Source organism: Panulirus ornatus, chromosome 2, assembly GCF_036320965.1.
Source record: "Panulirus ornatus isolate Po-2019 chromosome 2, ASM3632096v1, whole genome shotgun sequence".
In the NCBI taxonomy this organism is placed as follows: Eukaryota; Metazoa; Arthropoda; class Malacostraca; order Decapoda; family Palinuridae; genus Panulirus; species Panulirus ornatus.
The window spans coordinates 97,140,125-97,165,593 of record NC_092225.1 but is presented as its reverse complement, the minus strand read 5'-3'; the positions used below and the strand labels follow the sequence as shown (position 1 = coordinate 97,165,593).

General features: G+C 40.1%; 1 protein-coding gene across 3 annotated transcripts; it reads left to right on the top strand.

Moving 5' to 3' along the window:
* The first annotated feature begins 1,267 nt into the window (after positions 1-1,267).
* LOC139758724 (uncharacterized) lies at positions 1,268-25,469 on the top strand. Of its 3 annotated transcripts, none has more exons than XM_071680446.1 (5): positions 1,268-1,525; positions 4,003-4,135; positions 10,271-10,403; positions 18,149-18,254; positions 25,125-25,469. In XM_071680446.1, the coding sequence occupies exons 1-5, from the start codon at positions 1,358-1,360 to the stop codon at positions 25,152-25,154; spliced, it is 570 nt and encodes a 189-aa protein (XP_071536547.1). In that variant the 5' UTR covers positions 1,268-1,357; the 3' UTR covers positions 25,155-25,469. The 3 variants fall into 3 exon arrangements, with proteins under 3 accessions (XP_071536547.1, XP_071536526.1, XP_071536536.1); XM_071680425.1 differs by having other exon boundaries at positions 25,121-25,469; XM_071680435.1 differs by having other exon boundaries at positions 18,149-18,258.

The following is a 25,469-nucleotide window of genomic DNA, read 5'->3' as shown; positions in this document are numbered from 1 at the left end:
AGTCATCAATACAGTCACCCCTTTTTTAAATAAATTCCACTGCAATACCATCCAAACCCGCTGCCTTGCCGGCTTTCATCTTCCGCAAAGCTTTTACTACCTCTTCTCTGTTTACCAACTCATTCCTTCACTCTCTCCTCACCACATCCTCCACCTCCCTCACCACACCCTCCTCCTCCTTCACTCTCTCCCTCCACTTCCTTCACTCTCTCCTCTCCACATCCTCCACCTCCCTCACTCTCCCTCACCACACCCTCCTCCTCCTCCTTCATTCTCTCCCTCCACTTCCTTCACTCTCTCCTCACCACATCCTCCACCTCCTTCACTCTCCCTCACCACACCCTCCTCCTCCTTCACTCTCTCCCTCCACTTCCTTCACTCTCTCCTCACCTCATCCTCCACCTCCCTCACTCTCCCTCACCACACCCTCCTCCTCCTTCACTCTCTCCCTCCACTTCCTTCACTCTCTCCTCACTACATCCTCCATCTCCCTTACTCCCCCCTCACCACAACCTCCACCATCCTCACCCTCACTCTCTCCCTCACCACAGCCTCCACCATCCTCACCCTCACTTTCTCCCCCACCACACCGACAAACCCACACAAACTTATATTCCCCTCGTCTTTACATTCCACTTTATTTCTTCGATGATCTCGTACCAGGAAATTCACCCGTCATTACCGGTCCATTTTAGTGTCTACAACTGGGTTAGAAATTACATTTAGCGTTATACTGTGAGCCAAAATTCTCCACCCTTTCACAGAGTCCATAATCGTAAAGAATCGAGGGAATATTTATAACGAAGAGTCCCTGGATAGCAAAAGGTGTTACTGGTTGTACGAAGAAATAATTGTTCTATCACAAATAAAAATTAAACGAACAATGGAAGACAAAAAGAGTATGGAGTGAATAACTACAAAGTGAGAATAATTCAGTTTGGACAATATTTTCCCACACAAACCACCCAGATAACTTGCTGCTCTTTCCATGTAATCTATTTAACGAAAGAAACATCAGCTAATCAATGACAACGGTTTTATTTTCACTATATAGTGCTATGAAATCATCCATTGTCGTCCTGAACTACGTAAAATTTGTCATAAACTAATGATTTTTTTTTACGAATACTTATTTCTAAATCTTTATTTTTCAAACTAATTCCAAGTAGCAAAAATCTACTTTTAGGTATAGAAGGAGCAGAATAATCTATATCAATATATAGATATTTGTTTATTTTAAGAACCAATTCTCGGGCGGGATGTTTGAAACAGCTGATCACCACCACAACGACAGCTCATGAGTGTGACGTTGGTCAGCTGTTCTCCTGTCCCCTGAGAATTATAGAAATCTCCAACTATGTCCAGTGAGATTGGAATAGATGAATTATTAGTAGCTCATGGCGGTATAGATACTATCATCAGTTCTTTCTATCCAGATGAGCCAGAAGGCGATGCTGATAATGTGCTTAATGTGATCAGTTCAGTGAATCAAAGTTCGTGTGCCACCTCCCACAATTTCACCCAGGTTAATATTATGTTTACTGTGCTTTTCTATGTCCATGATTTCACACTGAAATGATCGCTCTTCAACCATTTCATGAGTACATGTTATGTGTAAAGAACGTGAGTTTATTGACTTAAAGAAAATCATATCGAACTTGCTTATAAAAACTTGATTATGACTGAAAAGGTTTTTGAGGAATTGTGCTTTTGTTCTTTGAAGGATTTCAAACGATATAGTTTGTAGATAAAGTAGTTTGAACTTGTGAAGAGTAATGAAGTTTCTGTTAGTTCTAAAAAACAATTATATCTGCAGAATTGACGTTGGGCTAATGTATCTGTTTATGGGTGTATGTATTCTAGCTTTAGCATCATTTTACTTTTAAGGAATCGCTATTTGGTGTATTGAATAAGGAATTAAGGATGTGTGTGTCTGTGTGTGTGTGTTTGTTTCATTAGTACAGTTGCATCTTATTGTTTGATAATGAATAACTTGGTCGCGAGGAGGGTGTAAAAGAGAGGGGAAAATGTGTGGTCAGATAATAGTAGTAATAATAGTAATAATACTTTATAATGAAAGAATATTAACTCAACCTAAAGTGCAACAGAATGATGAAAACAACCTAAAGTGCAGTAGATTAATAACAACTCAACCTAAAGTGCATTAGAATAATAAGAACCTAATCAAAAGTGCAATAGATTAATAAAAACTCAAAGGGCAATAGAATGATAAAAACAATGTAATTTTCATTTTGGATTGCTAAAGATGAAGTATGATTTCTGTCATTGGCTTATTTCGCACATTTTGTAGAAGGAACAGTTTTTTTTAAGTATCCATTGGATGGCGCTATACATCATAAGGTTTAAAATAAAAAAACAAGGGCATGAACTACTTAATTAAGAGTTTCCCAAAACACAAATATGAGAGTTGACATGTCTGAATATATTTTGGTATCTCAAATAGTATCTACAACTGTAGTTCCTATTGTTCTGTTCCTTGATATATATTGCAGCAAGAAATGATGTCTATTGGCTTCCTAAAAATTAATTTGCTTGGGCGTAGTTCTCATTTGTTATGCCCTTTGCAAATTACTGGTCCTTCAGACAGCTAACAACATACATCCAGCCGGCACTTTCGTTAATGTGTCAGTTTGATCCCTTAAGATTAGGAAACAAAATATTTTTACTCTAGAGATAGTATTAATTGACCTAAAGGGATCAAATTAATATAAAACAGGATCAAAAGTGGGCCATGTTTAGGTCTGTGGTGCCGGTTTCAGATAGGGGGCTTTGGTTTCAGTGCATCATTTATTAAAGCTAGAGAGTAGATATGAACAAATGAGGCCATTTTTCACCTGTTCTCAGTGCTACCTTATTGTGGGTATTATTTTAACCACTGTTCTCTTGAGCTGCCTGCATGTCCCCATCCTCTAAGGTTTGGATAGGAGGCACACATTTGGCTGCTGGTTCCCACAGTTTCTATATATAGAGACCTGTCACTCAAGGGTTGTCTGTTATAATAGATTCTTCTCTTGAATAGCTAAGTTGTGGAATGCTTTTCCTTCTTACATTTTTCCGTGCAAATCCTTGATTAATTTCTACTTTCTTTTACTTTTTTCTTTCACCCAGTATGGCCCCCCTGACTTGATAATATTTTACCCATGCCATATTAGTCACTAAGAGAAAAGAATATTCCTGCATTTCCCAGATCTTCAAAACCCATCCCCCATAAAGCACCAGTTGAAATCATTCCTACTCAGTGTAAGGACTCCATTGATATGCATTAATTTGAAGTCTGTAATGGATTTCTGTGATTCCTCTGATCTGAAATTTACTATTGTAGGTAAAAGAAAAAGACATGATCCTTATCACGTAATGCCACACTTTCATGTATTTCATTCTTTGAATATTATAGTACGCTGCCATTGCAAAATGCTGTATAACTGTGTATAGAACGTTCAACAACCTGTATAGAGCTCTGTATGTATTGATTTGTATGATCATTGGTTAAGGTCAACTTTGGATTAGGCCTTTTTCATCTTCAGAGGCCCTTTTGAAAATTCAGTGTCAGTTTGAGTTGCTTTAGAAGTAGGGGAGTATTTTTTTTTAAGGTAATATAATGGAGGCACTAAACAGGTACTTCATAGTGATTTTATTGTAGAAATGAGAAATTAATGTCAGGATGATCAGTTTCACAACCAGTAACTTTATTACCTTTCCTTCATACAGAATTGAATAAATGCAACAAAGTAGGTAGGGCTTTCCTTAAATCTCAACTTTAACGTAAAGTAAGTATTGTATAGGTATAGATATTACTTGCAGCTATTTTTATTAGTATATGTTAGTATTGTATGATTATAATACCATGATTAATTTTCTTCATGAAAAAGGGTGAAAATAAGCATTTAACAGAACAGAGAATCGCTGTGTTACACTGGATTTTGAGGAACTTTATGACTGGTGTTTACCAAAGATACTAACTTCATTTTCCTATCTTTATAGGCAATGAGTAACTTCTTAGAAGATATATCTGCATTGGTTAAACTCAATCAGGAGCTAGCTGCCATAGATGAAAATATCAACAATGCCACATTGAATGAAAAGTCATCAACACTTATGCATCCAGAAATATTAGGTAGTATTTATTAGTAAGACACTTTTGTTTTATGTGTAATATGTGTAGAACAGAGAGTGTGTAGCAACATCATAGTGGATGTAAAGAGATATTTTGGGAGAGGTGATAGCAGAGGATACTAATGTGGAAGGAACCTTTTTCCATTCCTCTGAGGCCACTTTGAAGAGTTATTGTTATGCTCAGTTGATAGTTTTCAGTCTGGTTTTAAGCTCTGATTCAACTAAATGAATTTCATTGAAGAATCTGTCCTCCTTTGTGTTTGAATATGGAAGAGTTCATATACTCATAAAGATGTTTGTATCATCTTAATTCAAATTTTAATGTGCATGGCATATGGTTATAACCTATGAGTGTTAGACTGCACTCACAAACATCATTTCCTGTAGTCTCTGCTAGTTCACATTTAAATTATTCTGATTGATTTAGTTCCACTATCTTATATGCTTTTGATCTATCTTTTTCATGTGGTTCAAGCTAATTTTATAGCTCTAGTTTAAGTATGACCCTCCACTTGTGAGTGTCATGCGGAAGTCACTCTCTGGAACACTTGATAGATACCATACTGAGGGCCCAAATCTTAGTTTGGATACATTTATCTCTACACATTTCATGCTAGAGCTAAGAGAAGTGATTGTCATATGAACATTTCCTTAGATCTCTGAATTAATTAGACAACTTGCCAATAATATGATAAAAAATCTACCATGTAAGCTCTGCCTAATGATATGAAAGTCTTCTGTAAAAATTGCTCATCATAAAAGATATTTATGTCTCAAAATGAACCCTGAAGTTTGCTTGATTTTGCTACTTCTATATTGGAAAGACTATGTCTGTTTGAAAGGTGAGATTTTGCTAAACAAGGATAGGACTGAATGAATTTCGTGCGAGATGAAAGCAATTCATAGAAAAAAAGTAATGTGGAGTTATGATGTGAATGGAAAATGTTGTATGTTTTTTGGGATTAAAGGCTGGGAGACAGCTTTAGAAGTCAATATAATGCATAAGAGGAGATATGTAGAGTAGTGATTGATCTCAAAGTTGAGTAGCATGGGTGTGGTTGGGTTAGCGGGTGTAGTTGAGTAAATAGTTGGATGGATGTGGAAAGTAATTGTATAATACTATTTGACAAATACAGTTATTGTTCTGTTACATAAAAATTAGGAAAGTAGTATTACATTAATCACATGATGTAGGTGTCTTAGCCTAGTTATTTTTTACAAGTTTACAAGTGAGAAATGAGAGGATTTTGAGACTAAAATTTTTTTGTTTGGCTAGTAATGAAGGAAGTTTCAGACAGAGTTTAGCATTCATGGATTTAGAGAAAGCAGTTGCAAGCAGGTATAAAACTGGAAATGCCCCTGGAGTGAATGGTATGATAATAGCAGAACTGTTGAAATGTAGGCACGATGTCATGGCAGATTGTCTGCACGAAATGTGTTTGCTCATGGAAGTACAAAAGGGTGCCAGATAATGGGACTGGAACATTGGTAATGTACTTATGAAAAGAAAAGTGTAGTAAGGATGAGTGTAAAGATTATAGAGGATTCAGCTTACTGAGCATGCCACAGCTGTCACTAACCCTCCTGATACCCAGGCAGTTAGTACTGGTAATATACTTCCCTGATTGTTGGCTGTCATCCAACTACATCATGGCATGTTTGATACATATAGTTAGTGTAGGTGAGATGTAGAAAGAATAATGAGGTTAAGTAATAAGTTTTGACTCATAGTGTTGTGTATGGAAGAGCATCTACAATGGGAGTAATACATGTGTGGATGAATAAATAAGGTAATGAGTAAGTGGTATGACACAAATATTTATTTATATTTATTTATTTTGCTTTGTCGCTGTCTCCCGCGTTTGCGAGGTAGCGCAAGGAAACAGACAAAAGAAATGGCCCAACCCACCCCCATACACATGTATATACATACACATCCACACACGCAAATATACATACCTATACGTCTCAATGTACACATATATATACACACACAGACACATACATATATACCCATGCACACAATTCACACTGTCTGCCTTTATTCACTCCCATCGCCTCCTCACCACACATGGAATACCATCCCCCTCCCCCCTCATGTGTGCGAGGTAGCGCTAGGAAAAGACAATAAAGGCCCCATTCGTTCACACTCAGTCTCTAGCTGTCATGCAATAATGCCCGAAACCACAGCTCCCTTTCCACATCCAGGCCCCACACAACTTTCCATGGTTTACCCCAGACGCTTCACATGCCCTGATTCAGTCCACTGACAGCACGTCAACCCCGGTATACCACATCGATCCAATTCACTCTATTCCTTGCCCGCCTTTCACCCTCCTGCATGTTCAGGCCCCGATCACTCAAAATCTTTTTCACTCCATCTTTCCACCTCCAATTTGATCTCCCACTTCTCCTCGTTCCCTCCACCTCCGACACATATAGCCTCTTGGTCAATCTTTCCTCACTCATTCTCTCCATGTGCCTAAACCATTTCAAAACACCCTCTTCTGCTCTCTCAACCACGCTCTTTTTATTTCCACACATCTCTCTTACCCTTACGTTACTTACTCGATCAAACCACCTCACACCACATATTGTCCTCAAACATCTCATTTCCAGCACATCCACCCTCCTGCACACAACTTTATCCATAGCCCACGCCTCGCAACCATACAACATTGTTGGAACCACTATTCCTTCAAACATACCCATTTTTGCTTTACGAGATAATGTTCTCGACTTCCACACATTCTTCAAGGCTCCCAGGATTTTCGCCCCCTCCCCCACCTTATGATTCACTTCCGCTTCCATGGTTCCATCCGCTGCCAGATCCACTCCCAGATATCTAAAACACTTTACTTCCTCCAGTTTTTCTCCATTCAAACTTACCTCCCAATTGACTTGACCCTCAACCCTACTGTACCTAATAACCTTGCTCTTATTCACATTTACTCTTTAACTTTCTTCTTTCACACACTTTACCAAACTCAGTCACCAGCTTCTGCAGTTTCTCACATGAATCAGCCACTAGCGCTGAATCATCAGCGAACAACAACTGACTCACTTCCCAAGCTCTCATCCACAACAGACTTCATACTTGCCCCTCTTTCCAAAACTCTTGCCTTCATCTCCTTAACAACCCCATCCATAAGCAAATTAAACATCCATGGAGACATCACGCACCCCTGCCACAAACTGACATTCACTGAGAACCAATCACTTTCCTCTCTTCGTACACATACCTTACATCCTCGATAAAAACTTTTCACTGCTTCTAGCAACTTGCCTCCCACACCATATATTCTTAATACCTTCCACAGAGCATCTCTATCAACTCTATCATATGCCTTCTCCAGATCCATAAATGATACGTACAAATCCATTTGTTTTTCTAAGTATTTCTCACATACATTCTTCAAAGCAGACACCTGATCCACACATCCTCTACCACTTCTGAAACCACACTGCTCTTCCCTAATCTGATGCTCTGTACATGCCTTCACCCTCTCAATCAATACCCTCCCATATAATTTTCCAGGAATACTCAACAAACTTATATCTCTGTAATTTGAACACTCACCTTTATCCCCTTTGCCTTTGTACAATGGCACTATGCATGCATTCCACCAATCCTCAGGCACTTCACCATGAGCCATACATACATTGAATATCCTCACCAACCAGCCAACAACACAGTCACCCCCTTTTTTGATAAATTCCACAGCAATACCATCCAAACCCACTGGCTTTCATCTTCCGCAAAGCTTTCACTGCCTCTTCTCTGTTAACTCCGACCCTCTCACTTCGCACACCACCTCGACCAAAACACCCTATATCTGCCACTCGATCATCTAGCACATTCAACAAACCTTCAAAAGACTCACTCCATCTCCTCCTCACTTCACCACTACTTGTTATTACCTCCCCATTATCCCCCTTCACCGATGTTCCCATTTGTTCTCTTGTCTTACGCACTTTATTTACCTCCTTCCAAAACATCTTTTTATTCTCCCTAAAATTTAATGATAATCTCTCACCCCAACTCTCATTTGCCCTCGTTTTCACCTTTTGCACCTTTCTCTTGACCTGCCTCTTTCTTTTATACATCTCTCAGTCATTTGCACTATATCCCTGCAAAAATCATCCAAATGCCTCTCTCTTCTCTTTCACTAATAATCTTACTTCTTCATCCCACCACTCACTACCCTTTCTAATCTGCCCACCTCCCACGCTTCTCATGCTGCAAGCATCTTTTGCGCAAGCCACCACTGCTTTCCTAAATATATCCCATTCCTCCCCCACTCCCCTTACGTCCTTTGCTCTCACCTTTTTCCATTTTGCGCTCAGTCTCTCCTGGTACTTCCTCACACAAGTCTCCTTCCCAAGCTCACTTACTTTCACCCTTCTCTTCACCCCAACTTTCTCCCATCTTTTTGAAAACTTCTACAAATCTTCACCTTCACCTCCAGAAGATAATGATCAGACATATCTCCAGTTGCACCTCTCTGCATATTAACATCCAAAAGTCTCTCGTGCGCTTATCAATTAACACGTAATCCAATAACACTCTCTGGCCATCTCTCCTACTTACATACATATACTTATGTGTATCTTTCTTTTTGACCGAGGTATTCCCAGTTACCAGTCCTTTTTCAGCACACAAATCTACAAGCTCTTCACCATTTCCATTTACAACACTAATTATTCCCTCAACTACCACATTACTCACCTTTGCATTCAAATTACCCATTACCATAACCCAGTTGTGCATCAAAACTGCTAAAGCACTCACTTAGCTGCTCCCAAAACACTTGCCTCATGATCTTTCTTCTCAAGCCCAGGTGCATAGGCACCAGTAATCACACATCTCTCTCCATCCACTTTCAGTTTTACCCATATCAGTCTAGAGTTTACTTTCTTACACTCTATCACATACTCCCACAACTCCTGTTTTAGGAGTAGTGCTACTCTTTCCTTTGCTCCTGTCCTCTCACCAACCCTTGACTTTACTCTCCAAACATTCCCAAACCACTCTTCCCTTTTGCACTTCAGCTTCATTTCACTTAGAGCCAAAACATCCAGGTTCCTTTCCTCAAACATACCACCTATCTCCTTTTTTCTCATCTTGGTTACATCCACACATATTGAGACACCCCAGTCTGTGCCTTAGAGCAGGATGAGCACTCCCTGCATGACTCCTTCTGTTTCCTCTTCTAGAAAGTTGAAATACAAGTAGGGGATGGTTTCTAGCTCCCTGCTCCTGTCCCCATTAGTTGCCTTCTACGACATGCGGGGAATGCTTGGGAAGTATTCTTTCTCCCCTATGTGGGTGTATTAGATGGGTAATGTCACCATGGATTTTTATTCTTCTTGTGCATGGGGCATTACATTGGGTAATTATAGAATAGGGTTAACCAACCTGGGCGGAACAGAATGGAAGCAATCACAGATGTTATATACAAGTCATATTACAGTATTTTCATAGCTGAACCAGAAGAGTTATTGCATAGATGGTAAGGCATTTTTATTAAAACTGAAGGATGATCTTTAAAGTAATTGCAAATAGGAGCAATATTTTTTCAGGTAGATGGTTAGAGTAACATCTTTTTCGGTTGAGAAGAATTATTAGTTGTGAAGGATTTATGTATTTGTGAGTAATGATCAATAAGGATGGGTATGGGACATTTGAAATTAGGAGTAGCCACATACTGGAGAAGAGTTAGAGAAGGCTAAAAACTTTGATGATTCAGAAGAAATTCTGTAAAAAGTATGCAAGAAAAATAAATAAGAGCACTGATAGAGTGATGATGTATGTCTTTGGAACCTGAGTGTTTCTTATTAAAGAAAGGTATAAGATTATAGCAGTAGAGAATGTGTTTAGTGTACATGCAAATCTTGCCTGAGAGCTCAATTTCCAGTACTGAAGAGTTGTTTATTGCTTTTGTTGAGTAAGTGATTTTGTTCACCTCTGTATACAGAATATAAGTTGAGAATATATGTTCAGTCATCAACTGAGGTTTTAGGCATTGATTGACCCCTTGTAAATGGGAATAGTGTTACATGTAGTAGACACAAAACTTCTCTCCATAATTTGTTAGTCTTGTAAAACCTGTGATCTCTTTCAAATGTATTTCAGGTAACCTATCGACCTGGTGTCAGGAGGTAGAGCAGCATTTGCAACTGACCATTGAAAACAAAGACCTGCTTATTTACCACTTACAGCAGCCTCTGGTTTCCAATTTCCTTACCATGCATTATCAATACCACAAGTAAGAGTATAGATTATTTACGTTGGTCTGTTAGCTATTTTCACTGTATATTATATATTTATTATACGTAATTGCTGTCTCCCGTGTTAGCAAGGTAGCGCAAGGAAACAGACGAAAGAATTGCCCAACCCACTCACATACACATGTATATACATAAACGCCCACACCCGCACATATACATACCTATACATTTCATTGTATACATGCACAGACTCATACATATATACACCTGTACATATTCATACTTGCTGCCTTCATCCATTTCCATCGCCACCTCGCCACACATGAAATAGCAGGCAAGCAAGCAAGCAACCCCCCCGTGAGGCAGTTTTAAGAAAGACAAAAAAAGGTCACATTCATTCACGCTCAGTCTCTAGCTGTCAATAGTAATGCACCCAAACCACAGCTTCCTTTCCACATAAGTAAAATTTTTCTGTGTAATCTGTTCTTTTGTAGATGGTTTGCTTGAGAACTGTGTTAACAAAATTTCAAATATAGATAGTAATGGCCTTTATTCATTTGTTTTCTTTTACAATTATCTTTTTGTCCTCTTTCATTCGAAGTTACTTATTTCATAGGCCTTAATAAGTATTATTTCATGACTGATTGATATCCCCAATGAAGCATAGTACAGGTATCCCTTATCTGAAATGCCTGAGACCAGAAATGTTTTGGATATTTGCATATAAAAATGAGATATCATAGGGATGGGACCCATCTCAACACAAAATACATTTATGTTTCATATACACCTTATACACAAAGCTGAAGTTAATTTATACAGTGATATTAATATTTTTGCACATGAAACAAAGTTTGTGTAACACTGAACCATCAGAATGCTAAGGTGTCACAACCTCAGCCGCACATGTGGACAGTCTATGGTTGTTTGGCATCTCCTTCATTCCTGACTGAATTTATATGCTACTGATAAGCAGTAATCATTTTCTCATGCTTAATTACATGTAAGTGCTTAACGATGAAAAAACATAAATTACCATTAATGAAATGAAATTAATAAATGGAATTTTCCACTTGTAACATCATGTCACTGCTCAAAAAGTTTCATGTTCTGGAGTATTTCGGATTAGGGATACTCAACCTGTGGCATCAAGAACCAACAAGTAATGGCCTTGCAGTCTTTAGATGTCATTTATGATGAACTGGAGTCAGAGCCATTCATCCACAGCCATGCCCCACAACTACTCGAAAGCTTACCTTGACCACCTCAAATGCTGTGATTCAGCCCACGAAAAGCAATTTGTCTTATTACCTTGTTAATCTTGTTCATTCTCCATCGTGTACACCTCATACTTTCCTGAATGTTCAGGCCCCAATACCTAAAAGCCTTCTTCGATGCATTAAAATGTCTTCTCAGTTCTCCCTTCCCATGTTGTTCACCCTTGCTAATCCCCAAGCTATTTCATCACACCCTGGTCATTTTTAGGAGTGCCTTAATTAACTGGTTGACTTTCTTATCTTTCTGAGAGAGAGAAAGAGGTAAAGGGACAGTCAGTAGCTTTTTAAAAAATGTATATCATTCATATATGAGGAAACAGTAGTGGTTAACCAACTGTTTTGCCTGGAGTAAGAAGGAAGATAAAAGGGCAGTAATGAGGTTGAAGGTAGGATTGGTCCCTGGATAGGATGGGATTACAGCTAAGAATATTGAATTACAAAGGGGGAAAGTGTGAAAGAGTAGAGTGGATGCATTTGATATGTAACTCAGCATAGAAACATTAGGTTGTTCCTGAGAATTGGTTGAAAGTTATTATTGTTCCTGTATTCAAAGGAATAGACGCTAAAGATATTTGTAGCAGATATGGGGAATAAATCATTTACAGTGAGAGCAAATGACATGAGGGGAGTAGGTGAGGAATGGGATGTATTTAGGGAAGCAGTGATGGCTTGCACAGATGCTTGTGGCATGAGAAAGGTAGGAGGTGGGCAAATTAGAAAGGGTAGTGAGTGGCTTGATGAAGTAGTAAGATTGTTAATGAAAGAGAAGAGAGTGGCATTTGGAATTAGTGCAGATGACTGGGAGATGTATAAGAGAAAGCTTCAGGTCAAGAGAAAAGTGCAAGAGTTGAAAAAGAGGGCAAATGAGAGTTGGGGGTGAGAGAGTATCATTAAATTTTATGGAGAATAAAAAGATGTTTTAGAAGGAGGTAAATGACGTGTGTAAGACAAGAGAACAAATGGGATCATTGGTGAAGGGGGCAAGTGGGGACGTGATAACAGGTAGTGATGAAGTGAGGAGATGGAGTGAGTATTTTGAAGGTTTGTTGAATGTGTTTGATGACAGAGTGGCAGATATAGGGTGCTTTGGTCAGGGTAGTGTGCAAAGTGAGAGGATCAGGAAGAATGGTTTTGTAAAGAGAAAAGAAGTGGTGAAAGCTTTGTGGAAGATGAAAACTGGCAAGGCGGCAGGTTTGGATGGTATTGCAGTGGAATTAATGAAAAAAGGGTGACTGTGTTGTTGATTGGTTGGTAAGGGTATTCAATGTATGGATGGATCATAGTGAAGTGCCTGAGAAATTATATGGGAGGGTATTGACTGAGAGGGTGAAGTCATGTATAGAGGATCAGACTGGAGAAGAGCAATGTGGTTTCAGAAGTGGTAGAGAATATGTGGATCAGGTGTTTGCTTTTAAGAATGTATGTGAGAAATACCTACAAAAAGATAGATTTGCATATAGCATTATGGATCTGGAGAAGGCATATGATAAAGTTGATAGAGATGCTTTGTGAAAGGTTTTAAGAGTATATGATGTGGGAGGTAAGTTGCTAGAAGCAGTGAAAAGATTTTACCAAGGATGTAAGGCATGTGTAGGAAGAGAGGAGAGTGATTGGTTCCCAGTGAATGTCGGTTTGCGGCAGGGGTGTGTGATGTCCCCATGGTTGTTTGATTTTTTTATGGATGGGGTGGTTAGGGAGGTAAATGCAAGAGTTTTGGAGAGAGGGATGAGTATGCAGTCTGTTGGGGAAGAGAGGGCCTGGGAAGTTAGTCAGTTGTTCGCCGATGATATAGCTCTAATGGCTGATTTGTGTGAGACACTGCAGAAGTTGGTGACTGAGTTTGGAAAAGTGTGTGAAAGGAGAGAGTTGAAAGTAAATGTGAATAAGAGCAAGGTTATTAGGTTCAGTAGAGTTGAGGGACAAGTTAAGTGGGATATAAGTTTGAGTGGAGAAAACCTGGAGGAAGTGAAGTTTTAGATATCTGGGAGTGGACTTAGCAGCAGATGGAACCATGGAAGCGGAAGTGAGTCACAGGTGGGGGAGGGGTTGAAGGTTCTGGGAGTGATGAAGAATGTGTGGAAGGAGAGAACATTACCTCGTAGAGCAAAAATGGGTGTTTGAAGAAATAGTAGTTCCAGCAATGTTATATGGTTGCGAGGCAAGGGCTATAGATAGGGTTGTATGGAGGAGGGTTGATGTGTTGGAAATGAAATGTTTGAGGACAATATGTAGTGTGAGGTGGTTTGATCGAGTAAGTAATGAAAGGGTAAAAGAGATGTGTGGAAATAAAAATAGTATGACTGAGAGAGCAGAAGAGGGTGTGTTGAAATTATTTGGACATATGGAGAGAATGAGTCAGGAAAGATTGACAAAGAGGTTATATGTGTCAGAGTCTCGGAGGGAACAAGAAGTGGGAAATCAAATTGGAGGTGGAAGGATGGAGTGAAAAAGATTTTGAGCAATTGGGACCTGACCATAGAGGAGGGTGAAAGGCTTGCAAGGAATTGAGTGAATTAGAATGATGTGGTATACTGGGGTTGATGTGCTCTCAGTGGACTGAACCAGGGCATGTGAAGCGTCAGGGGTAAACCATAGAAAAGTCTGTGGCACCTGGATGTGGATAGGGAGCTGTGGTTTTGGTGCATTACAAATGACAGCTAGAGACTGAGTGTGAACAAATGTGGCCTTTTTTTATCAGTTTTTCTGGCACTACCTTGCTGAAGCAGGGGGTAGCGATGCTGTTTCCTGTGGGGTGGGGTGGCGACAGGAATGGATGAAGGCAAGCAATTATGAATATATACATATATATTTGTGCATGTATGTGTGTGCATATGTTTATGTATATGTTTATGTATATGTATGTGTTTATGTTTATGTATATGTATGTGTATATGAGTGGATGGGCCATTCTTCGTCTGTTTCCTAGTGCTACCTTGCTGATGCGGGGAACAACGATTATGTATAATAATAATAAAAAAGTCATTTAAGTATACCAGGAAAAGTATATGCAAGAGTATGAATTGACAATTATGGAAGTGGCTGAATGCAGTATAAGTGAGCAGTGAGGAGGTTTAATGAAAGACAGGGGATATGCAGACCATATTTTTGCAGTGAGAAAGAGTGTGGAGAAGTATTGAGCAAAAGGTAAGAAGCAACATGCAGCTTTTATGGATTTGGAGAAAGCATAAGACAGAGTTGAGTGGAATGCTTTATGGGATATGTTAAGGATGTATGGGGTAGGGGACAACTGTTGGATGGTGTGAAAGCTTTTTATTAGAGGAGTAAATACACTTGTGAGAGTGGATGGCAAAAGTTTTGATATACATAAGGGTGTGCGGCAGGGCTGTGTGATGTCATTGTGACTTTTTAACATATAAATGGTTGGAAAGAAAGATGTAAAGGTAAAAATATGGTAATTGGGTGCAGGGATGGAGTAAAGTGTTGAAGTATGGTGAATAGTGACAAGTTTGTTTGCAGATGATACAATGTCATCAGCTGAGAGTGATGAGGAGTTGCAATAGGTTGTGAATGTGGCTTATGATGTGTGTAAGTATAGACGATTGAAGGTAAGTGTGAGTAAAAGTTAAATAATGGTGTTTGAAAGGAAACACTGAAAGTATAGCTTTTGCGTCCTATGAATTGAGAGAGGAAAAGTGTACTAACTGTGTTATAGATAATAGGGGAGAGAGACTGGAAGAGGTGACAGAATTTAAGTATTTGGGAGCTATATTGAGAAAGTTTGGTAATATGGAATGAGAGACAAGGGAGAGAATAGTACAGGACAGAAGAGTCATTGGGTTTCAACAGAATAATGAAGGGTAATGATATAAGTATGGAAGTGAAGAAAGGATTAAGGAACAGCATAGTCCTCCTGACCCTGACTTATGCAGCTGAAACATGGACATGGAATGAGTCCCACAGGTTAAGAATCCAGTCTGTGGTAAGACTATATGGAATGAAAAGAGAAATGAGGGAATGTATGAGAGGTTTGGTATTGCAGGAAATCAATTATGGAGTGGAAGAGTGGTTTAAACATAATTTAGTTGGTTTGGGTATGTGAAATGAATGCAAGACAAGTTTACAAGGAGAATGTGTGATAGTATGATTAAAGGGGCTGGTGTGAGAGGAAGACCACTTTTGACATGAGGAAATAGATTGGAAGAGCACTGTTAGGAGAGGACTGGTAGAAGAATGTGTGGAATGGTGCATGTGAGGGAGGCATATAAGGACAGGGATAAGTGGAGACTTTTGTCATCACCATTCCCTTGGTGGGAGTTCCCAGATGGAATGGGCATCAGATATAGATAGATAGTCATACCTTCATTAAAGATATGATTGTTAGCTCTGTAATGGTCCCATTGTTTTTGTCATATCAGTTTGCATATATTTTTACTTGTCCTCATGGTGAAAATTTTGTTTGTACGACCTTTCTTTGAATATATATTTCTCCACCTCCGACACATATATCCTCTTGGTCAATCTCTCCTCACTCATTCTCTCCATGTGCCCGAACCATTTCAAAACACCCTCTTCTGCTCTCTCAACCACGCTCTTTTTATTTCCACACATCTCTCTCACCCTTACGTTACTTACTCGATCAAACCACCTCACACCACACATTGTCCTCAAACATCTCATTTCCAGCACATCCATCCTCCTGCGCACATCTCTATCCATAGCCCACGCCTCGCAACCATACAACATTGTTGGAACCACTATTCCCTCAAACATACCCATTTTTGCTTTCCGAGATAATGTTCTCGACTTCCACACATTTTTCAAGGCTCCCAAAATTTTCGCCCCCTCCCCCACCCTATGATCCACTTCCGCTTCCATGGTTCCATCCGCTGACAGATCCACTCCCAAATATCTAAAACACTTCACTTCCTCCAGTTTTTCTCCATTCAAACTCACCTCCCAATTGACTTGACCCTCACCCCTACTGTACCTAATAACCTTGCTCTTATTCACATTTACTCTCAACTTTCTTCTTCCACACACTTTACCAAACTCAGTCACCAGCTTCTGCAGTTTCTCACATGAATCAGCCACCAGCGCTGTATCATCAGCGAACAACAACTGACTCACTTCCCAAGCTCTCTCATCCCCAACAGCCTTCATACTTGCCCCTCTTTCCAGGACTCTTGCATTTACCTCCCTTACAACCCCATCCATAAACAAATTAAACAACCATGGAGACATCACACACCCCTGCCGCAAACCTACATTCACTGAGAACCAATCACTTTCCTCTCTTCCTACACGTACACATGCCTTACATCCTCGATAAAAACTTTTCACTGCTTCTAACAACTTGCCTCCCACACCATATATTCTTAATACCTTCCACAGAGCATCTCTATCAACTCTATCATATGCCTTCTCCAGATCCATAAATGCTACATACAAATCCATTTGCTTTTCTAAGTATTTCTCACATACATTCTTCAAAGCAAACACCTGATCCACACATCCTCTACCACTTCTGAAACCGCACTGCTCTTCCCCAATCTGATGCTCTGTACATGCCTTCACCCTCTCAATCAATACCCTCCCATATAATTTACCAGGAATACTCAACAAACTTATACCTCTGTAATTTGAGCACTCACTCTTATCCCCTTTGCCTTTGTACAATGGCACTATGCACGCATTCCGCCAATCCTCAGGCACCTCACCATGAGTCATACATACATTAAATAACCTTACCAACCAGTCAACAATACAGTCACCCCCTTTCTTAATAAATTCCACTGCAATACCATCCAAACCTGCTGCCTTGCCGGCTTTCATCTTCCGCAAAGCTTTTACTACCTCTTCTCTGTTTACCAAATCATTTTCCCTAACCCTCTCACTTTGCACACCACCTCGACCAAAACACCCTATATCTGCCACTCTGTCATCAGACACATTCAACAAACCTTCAAAATACTCATTCCATCTCCTTCTCACATCACCGCTACTTGTTATCACCTCCCCATTTACGCCCTTCACTGAAGTTCCCATTTGCTCCCTTGTCTTACGCACCCTATTTACCTCCTTCCAGAACATCTTTTTATTCTCCCTAAAATTTACTGATAGTCTCTCACCCCAACTCTCATTTGCCCTTTTTTTCACCTCTTGCACCTTTCTCTTGACCTCCTGTCTCTTTCTTTTATACTTCTCCCACTCAATTGCATTTTTTCCCTGCAAAAATCGTCCAAATGCCTCTCTCTTCTCTTTCACTAATACTCTTACTTCTTCATCCCACCACTCACTACCCTTTCTAAACAGCCCACCTCCCACTCTTCTCATGCCACAAGCATCTTTTGCGCAATCCATCACTGATTCCCTAAATACATCCCATTCCTCCCCCACTCCCCTTACTTCCATTGTTCTCACCTTTTTCCATTCTGTACACAGTCTCTCCTGGTACTTCCCCACACAGGTCTCCTTCCCAAGCTCACTTACTCTCAACATTATTATATGAATATGACATTAAGTGATAAATTCCCAATCTTTTACAGAGACCTGATCAGCTTAGTTGGAGAGCTTGTTGATATGTTGAATAATGTTCCTTCACACATACAATTAGTGGAAGATCATGCACAGAATTCAATTCTCAAGAGATCAGTAAGTCAGGTTTTATATTTTTCTTTCAAAAGAAAATCAGTTTTGAAGTGGCCCAACCCACCCACATACACATGTATATACATAAATGCCCACACACACACACACACACACATATACATACACAGACATATACATATATACACATGTCCATCTCCATACTTGCTGCCTTCATCCATTCCGGTCGCCACTCTGCCACACAGGAAATGGCACCCCCCTTCCCCCTTGCATGCACGAGGTTGCACTAGGAAAAGACTACAAAGGCCACATTTGTTTGTGCTTAGTTTCTAACTCTCATGTGTAATGCGCCCAAACCACAGCTCCCTTTCCAAATCCAGTCCCCAAAAAACTTTCCATAGTTTACCCCAGACACTTCACATGCCTTGGTTCAATCCATTGACAGTACATCTACCCCGGTATACCACATCATTCCAATTCACTCTTTTCCTTGCACGCCTTTCACCCTCCTGTATGTTCAGGCCCTGATTGCTCAAAATCTTTTTCACTCCTTCCTTCCAGCTCCACTTTGATCTCCCACTTCTCCTCGTTCCCTCCACCTCTGACACATATATCCTCTTTGTCAATCTTTCCTCGCTCATTCTCTCCATGTGACTGTTCTCTCAACCACACTCTTTTTATTACCACACACCTCTCTTACCCTTTCATTACTTACTCGATCAAACCACCTCACACCGCAATATTGTCCTCAAACATCTCATTTCCAACACATCCACCCACCTCCGCACAACCCTGTCTATAGCCGATGCCTTGCAACCATATAACATTGTTGGAACCAATATTCCTTCAAACATACCCATTCTGGCTCTCTGAGATAATGTTCTTGCCTTCCACACATTTTTCAATGCTCCCACACACACACACACACACACACACACACACACACACACACACACACACACACACACACACACCCCGTGACTCACTTTCGCTTCCATGGCTCCATCCACTGCTAAATCCACTTCCAGATATCTAAAAAACTTCACTTCCTCCAGTATTTCTCGATTCCAACTTACCTCCCAATTGAGTTGTCCCTCAACCTACTGAACCTATTAAGCTTGCTCTTATTCACATTTACATTGAGCTTTCTTCTTTCACACACTTTACCAGACTCAGTCACAAACTTCTGCAGTTTCTTACCTGAATCAGCCACCAGTGATGTATCATCAGTGAACAACAACTGACTTACTTCCCAAACCCTCTCATCCACAACTGACACCATACTTGCCCCTCTCTCCAAAACTCTTGCATTCACCTCCCCAACCATCCCATCCATAAACAAATTAAACAATCATGGAGACATCACGCACCCCTGCTGTAAACTGACATTCACTGGGAACCAATCACTTTCCTCTCTTCCTACTCGTATGCATGCCTTACATCCTTGGTAAAAACTTTTCACTGCTTCTGGCAACTTACCTCCCACACCATATACTCTTAATACCTTTCACAAAACATCTCTGTCAACCCTATCATATGCCATCTGCAGATCCATAAATGCTACATACAAATCCATCTGTTTTTCTAAGTATTTTTCACATACATTCTTCAAAGCACACACCTGATCCACACATCCTCTACCACTTCTGAAACCACACTGGTCTTCCCCAATCTGATGCTCTGTACATGCATTAATCCTCTCAACCAATACCCTCCCATATAATTTCCCAGGAATACTCAACAAACTTTTACCTCTGTAATTTGAGCACTCACTCTTATCCCTTTGCCTTTGTACAGTGGCACTATGCATGACTTCCACCAATCCTCGGGCACTTCACCGTGAACCATACATACATTGAATATCCTTACCAACCAGTCAACAACACAGTCACCCCCCTTTTTCAATAAATTCCACTGCTATACCATCTAAACCCGCCTCCATGCCGGCTTTCATCTTCGACCAAAACACCCTATATCTGCCACTCTATCATCAAACGCATTCAAGAAATGTTCAAAATACTCAGTCCATCTCCTCACTTCACCACTACTTGTTATAAATGTTTCCATTTGTTCTCGTCTTACGCTCTTTATTTACTTCCCTCCAAAACATATTTTCATTCTCTGAAATTTAATGATAATCTCTCACCCCAACTCTCATTTCCCCTCTTTTTCACCTCTTGCACCTTTTTCTTGACCTCCTGCCTCTTTCTTGTATACATCTCCCAGTCATTCACATTACTTCCCTGCAAAAATCGTCCAAACGCCTCTCTCTTCTCTTTCACTAACAATCTTACTTCTTCATCCCATCACTCACTACAATCTGCCCATCTCACACCTTTCTCATGCCACAAGCATCTTTTGTGCAAACCATCACTACTTCCCTAAATACATCCCATTCCTCCCCCACTCCCTTTATGTCATTTGCTTTCACCTTTTGCCATTCTGCACTCAATCTCTCCTGGTACTTCCTCACAGAAGTCTCCTTTCCAAGCTCACTTACCCTCACCACTCTCTTCACCCCATCATTCTCTCTTCTTTTCTGAAAACCTCTACAAATCTACACCTTCGCCTCCACAAGATAATGATCAGACATCCCTCCAGTTGCACCTCTCAGCACATTAACCTCCAAAAGTCTCTCTTTCATGTGCCAGTCAATTAACACATAATCCAATATTGCTCTCTGGCCATCTCTCGTACTTACATGTGTATACTTATGTATACTCTCTTTTTAAACCCGGTATTCCCAATCACCAGTCCTTTTTCAGCACACAAATCTACAAGCTCTTTGCCATTTCCATTTACAACACTGAACTCCCCATGTACACCAATTATACCCTCAATTGCTTCATTAGTCACCCTTGCATTCAAATCACCCATCACTATAACCTGGTCTCGTGCATCAAAACTGCTCACAGCTGCTCCCAAAACACTTGCCTCATGATCTTTCTTCTCATGACCAGGTGCATCGGCACCGGTGATCACCTCTCTCTCTTTATCCACTTTCAGTTTTACCCATATCAAATTAGTCTACTTTCCTACACTCTATTACATACTCCCACAACTTCTGCTTCAGGAGTAGTGCTACTCCTTCCTTTGCTCTTGTCCTCTCACCATCCCCTGACTTTACTCCCAAAACATTCCTAAACCACTTTTCCCCTTTACCCTTGAGCTTCATTTCACTCAGAGCCAAAACATCTAGGTTCCTTTCCTCAAACATACTACCTATCTCTCCTTTTTTCTCATCATGGTTACATCCACACACTTTTAGACACCCAAGTCTGAGCCTTCGAGGAGGATGAGCACTCCCCGCATGACTCCTTCTTTTGTTTCCCCTTTTAGAAAGTAAATACAAGGAGGGGAGGGTGTCTAGACCCCACTTCCGCCCCCTTTAGTCACATTCTACGATGTGGGGAATACGTGGGAAGTATTCTTTCTCCCCTGTCTATTATTTTTTTTTTTTTTTTAGCTTAGCCAGAACTTTGAGACTTGGAAGTGGATGAGTAAAAGGTCACCATTGCCATGTAAATGAACAGTTTGTAATTCAATTAATCCGTTTTACCTTAGGTTTGTAAATTACACTTTGGAAATAAACCTTGTGCAGAATGCACTTCTGAGGCTGGTTGAGGCATCTCGAAGGTACATACCTGACCTATACTTATTTGTTATGCTGACTATTATATGTTTTGCCTTAAAATTGATGTACCTTCTTGATGGGATGGTTGCAAGAACAATTGGAATGGACAATTATTTTCCGTCTTTATCACAAGTTCTTATTTAATTCTCTTCTTTCCTTATTCTTTGTACTACCTTTCTCATTTTTCTGATATTACTTTTTAACTGCATATACTTACCAAAAGTCCTCATTACTGTCACTTACCAAATGCTTGTTCTTATTCCATGTATTTAGTGACATTTGCTCACTTGATAGCCAACAATAAATGCATAATTTATAATGAATGTTTCAAGATATGTGTTATTAGGTCTTTCAGATGCAGTGATGGTCACAAATATATGAATACTTTGCATGAGTCTTCCTGATTATCTATCTAATCTATATCCCTGATGCCTATTCCCAACTGGAACTTCCTCAAAAGAGTGACCTCGGCAATAGTCTCTTCCTGATTATGGTGCGGGAAAATTCAGCATGATTTAGATACATGAATATAGGCATCTATTTCATGTGTGTGGTAGCCATAAAAGTGTGAGGAATTATGAATCAGATATAAGAAATGTTAAATGTTTGGTACATGAATTTACGGAGATGTTCCAAAATATTTAGAGGTTATTAATTATTGTACAGAACATCAGATTGGAGAAGAGCAGTGTGGTTTCAGAAGTGGTAGAGGTTGTGTGGATCAGGTGTTTGCTTTGAAGAATGTATGTGAGAAATACTTAGAAAAACAAATGGATTTGTATGTAGCATTTATGGATCTGGAGAAGGCATATGATAGAGATGCTCTGTGGAAGGTATTAAGAGTATATGGTGTGGGAGGTAAGTTGCTAGAAGCAGTGAAAAGAATTTATCAAGGATGTAAGGCATGTGTATGAATAGGAAGAGAGGAAAGTGATTGGTTTTCAGTGAATGTCAGTTTGTGGCAGGGTGCGTTATGTCTCCATGGTTGTTTAATTTGTTTATGGTTGGGTTGTCAGGGAGGTGAATGCAGTAGTTTTGGAGAGAGGGGCAAGTATGCAGTCTGTTGTGGATGAGAGGGCTTGGGAAGTGAGTCACTTGTTGTTCGCTGATGATACAGCACTGGCAGCTGATTCAGGTGAGTAACTGCAGAAGCTGGTGACTGAGTTTGGTAAAGTGTGTGAAAGAAGAAATCTGAGAGTAAATGTTAATAAGAGCAAGGTTATTAGGTACAGTAGGGTTGAGGGACAAGTCAATTGGGAGGTAAGTTTGAATGGAGAAAAACTGGAGGAAGTGAAGTGTTTCAGATATTTAGGAGTGGATTTGGCAGCAGATGGAACCATGGAAGCGTAAGTGAGTCACAGGGTGGGGGAGGGGGCGAAAGTTCTGGGAGCGTTGAAAATGTGTGGAAGGTGAGAACATTATCTTGGAGAGCAAAAAGGTGTATGTTTGAAGGAATAGTGGCTCCAACAATGTTATATGGTTGCGAGGCATGGGCTGTAGATAGGGTTATGCGGAGGAGGGTGGATGTGTTGGAAATGAGATGTTTAAGGACAATATGTGGTGTGAGGTGGTTTGATTGAGTAAGTAATGAAAGGGTAAGAGAGATGTGTGGTAATAAAAACAGTGTGGTTGAGAGAGCAGAACAGGGTGTGTTGAAATGGTTTGGTCACATGGAGAGAATGATTGAGGAAAGATTCACGAAGAGGATATATGTGTCAGAGGTGGAGGGAACGAGGAGAAGTGGGAGACCAAATTGGAGGTGGAAGGAAGGAGTGAAAAAGATTTTGAGCGATATGGGCATGAAATGCAGGAGGGTGAAATGCGTGCAAGGAATAGAGTGAATTAAAATGATGTGTATATATGTATATGTCTGTGTATATATATATATATATATATATATATATATATATATATTTATATATTATTTATTTTTTTATTATACTTTGTCGCTTTCTCCCGCGTTTGCGAGGTAGCGCAAGGAAACAGACGAAAGAAATGGCCCAACCCCCCCCCCATACACATGTATATACATACGTCCACACACGCAAATATACATACCTACACAGCTTTCCATGGCTTACCCCAGACGCTTCACATGCCTTGATTCAATCCACTGACAGCACGTCAACCCCGGTATACCACATCGCTCCAATTCACTCTATTCCTTGCCCTCCTTTCACCCTCCTGCATGTTCAGGCCCCGATCACACAAAATCTTTTTCACTCCATCTTTCCACCTCCAATTTGGACTCCCTCTTCTCCTTGTTCCCTCCACCTCCGACACATATATCCTCTTGGTCAATCTTTCCTCACTCATCCTCTCCATGTGCCCAAACCACTTCAAAACACCCTCTTCTGCTCTCTCAACCACGCTCTTTTTATTTCCACACATCTCTCTTACCCTTACGTTACTCACTCGTTCAAACCACCTCACACCACACATTGTCCTCAAACATCTCATTTCCAGCACATCCATCCTCCTGCGCACAACTCTATCCATAGCCCACGCCTCGCAACTATACAACATTGTTGGAACCACTATTCCTTCAAACATACCCATTTTTGCTTTCCGAGATAATGTTCTCGACTTCCACACATTCTTCAAGGCCCCCAGAATTTTCGCCCCCTCCCCCACCCTATGATCCACTTCCGCTTCCATGGTTCCATCCGCTGCCAGATCCACTCCCAGATATCTAAAACACTTCACTTCCTCCAGTTTTTCTCCATTCAAACTCACCTCCCAATTGACTTGACCCTCAACCCTACTGTACCTAATAACCTTGCTCTTATTCACATTTACTCTTAACTTTCTTCTTCCACACACTTTACCAAACTCAGTCACCAGCTTCTGCAGTTTCTCACATGAATCAGCCACCAGCGCTGTATCATCAGCGAACAACAACTGACTCACTTCCCAAGCTCTCTCATCCCCAACAGACTTCATACTTGCCCCTCTTTCCAAAACTCTTGCATTTACCTCCCTAACAATATATATATATGTATACATTGAAATGTATAGGTATGTATATGTGCGTTTGTGGATGTGTATGTATATACATGTGTATGTGGGTGGGTTGGGCCATTCTTTCGTCTGTTTCCTTGCGCTACCTCGCTAACACAAGAGACAGCGACAAAGTATAACAAATAAAATGAATAAATATTCATTTTACAAGGCATTTCATTGTAGAGTCAGTCATAGATATAGTTATATTTGTTAATACTATGTGTATTGCATAACTATACAAATCATGAAAAAACTGATAAGAATCTTTTTTCAGGAAGGTTGCATTAGTACTGTTACTCGTACTGTAACGGAGTTACGAAATACACTTGGTGATATAACAGCACTGCAGTCCCTCATTACTGAAATGCTTGAAGCCAAGGACTAATATTGTGTAGAAAGCTCCCACATTAGCAGGTAAACAAAAATCTTCTGAGCAGCATATCCCACTAAGATTAAGAAATATTCCTATCACACCTCTGCAATAGTTTCTACCATGGTTAATCTAAATGTGAATTTTACTGTTTACTGTTAGAAGCTGCAAAGAAAATGTGATTTTTTTTTTTTCACTGACTGACTGACTGATAAGGTAAATACAAAGTAACAAAATAAACCAATACCTTTTT

Coding starts and splice junctions, on each gene's coding strand:
- LOC139758724 (XM_071680425.1), top strand. CDS start 1,358: ATGTCCAGTGAGATTGGAATAGATGAATTATTAGTAGCTCATGGCGGT. Junction 4,136..10,270: donor TATGCATCCAGAAATATTAG/GTAGTATTTATT, acceptor AATGTATTTCAG/GTAACCTATCGACCTGGTGT. Junction 18,255..25,120: donor ATTCAATTCTCAAGAGATCA/GTAAGTCAGGTT, acceptor ATCTTTTTTCAG/GAAGGTTGCATTAGTACTGT.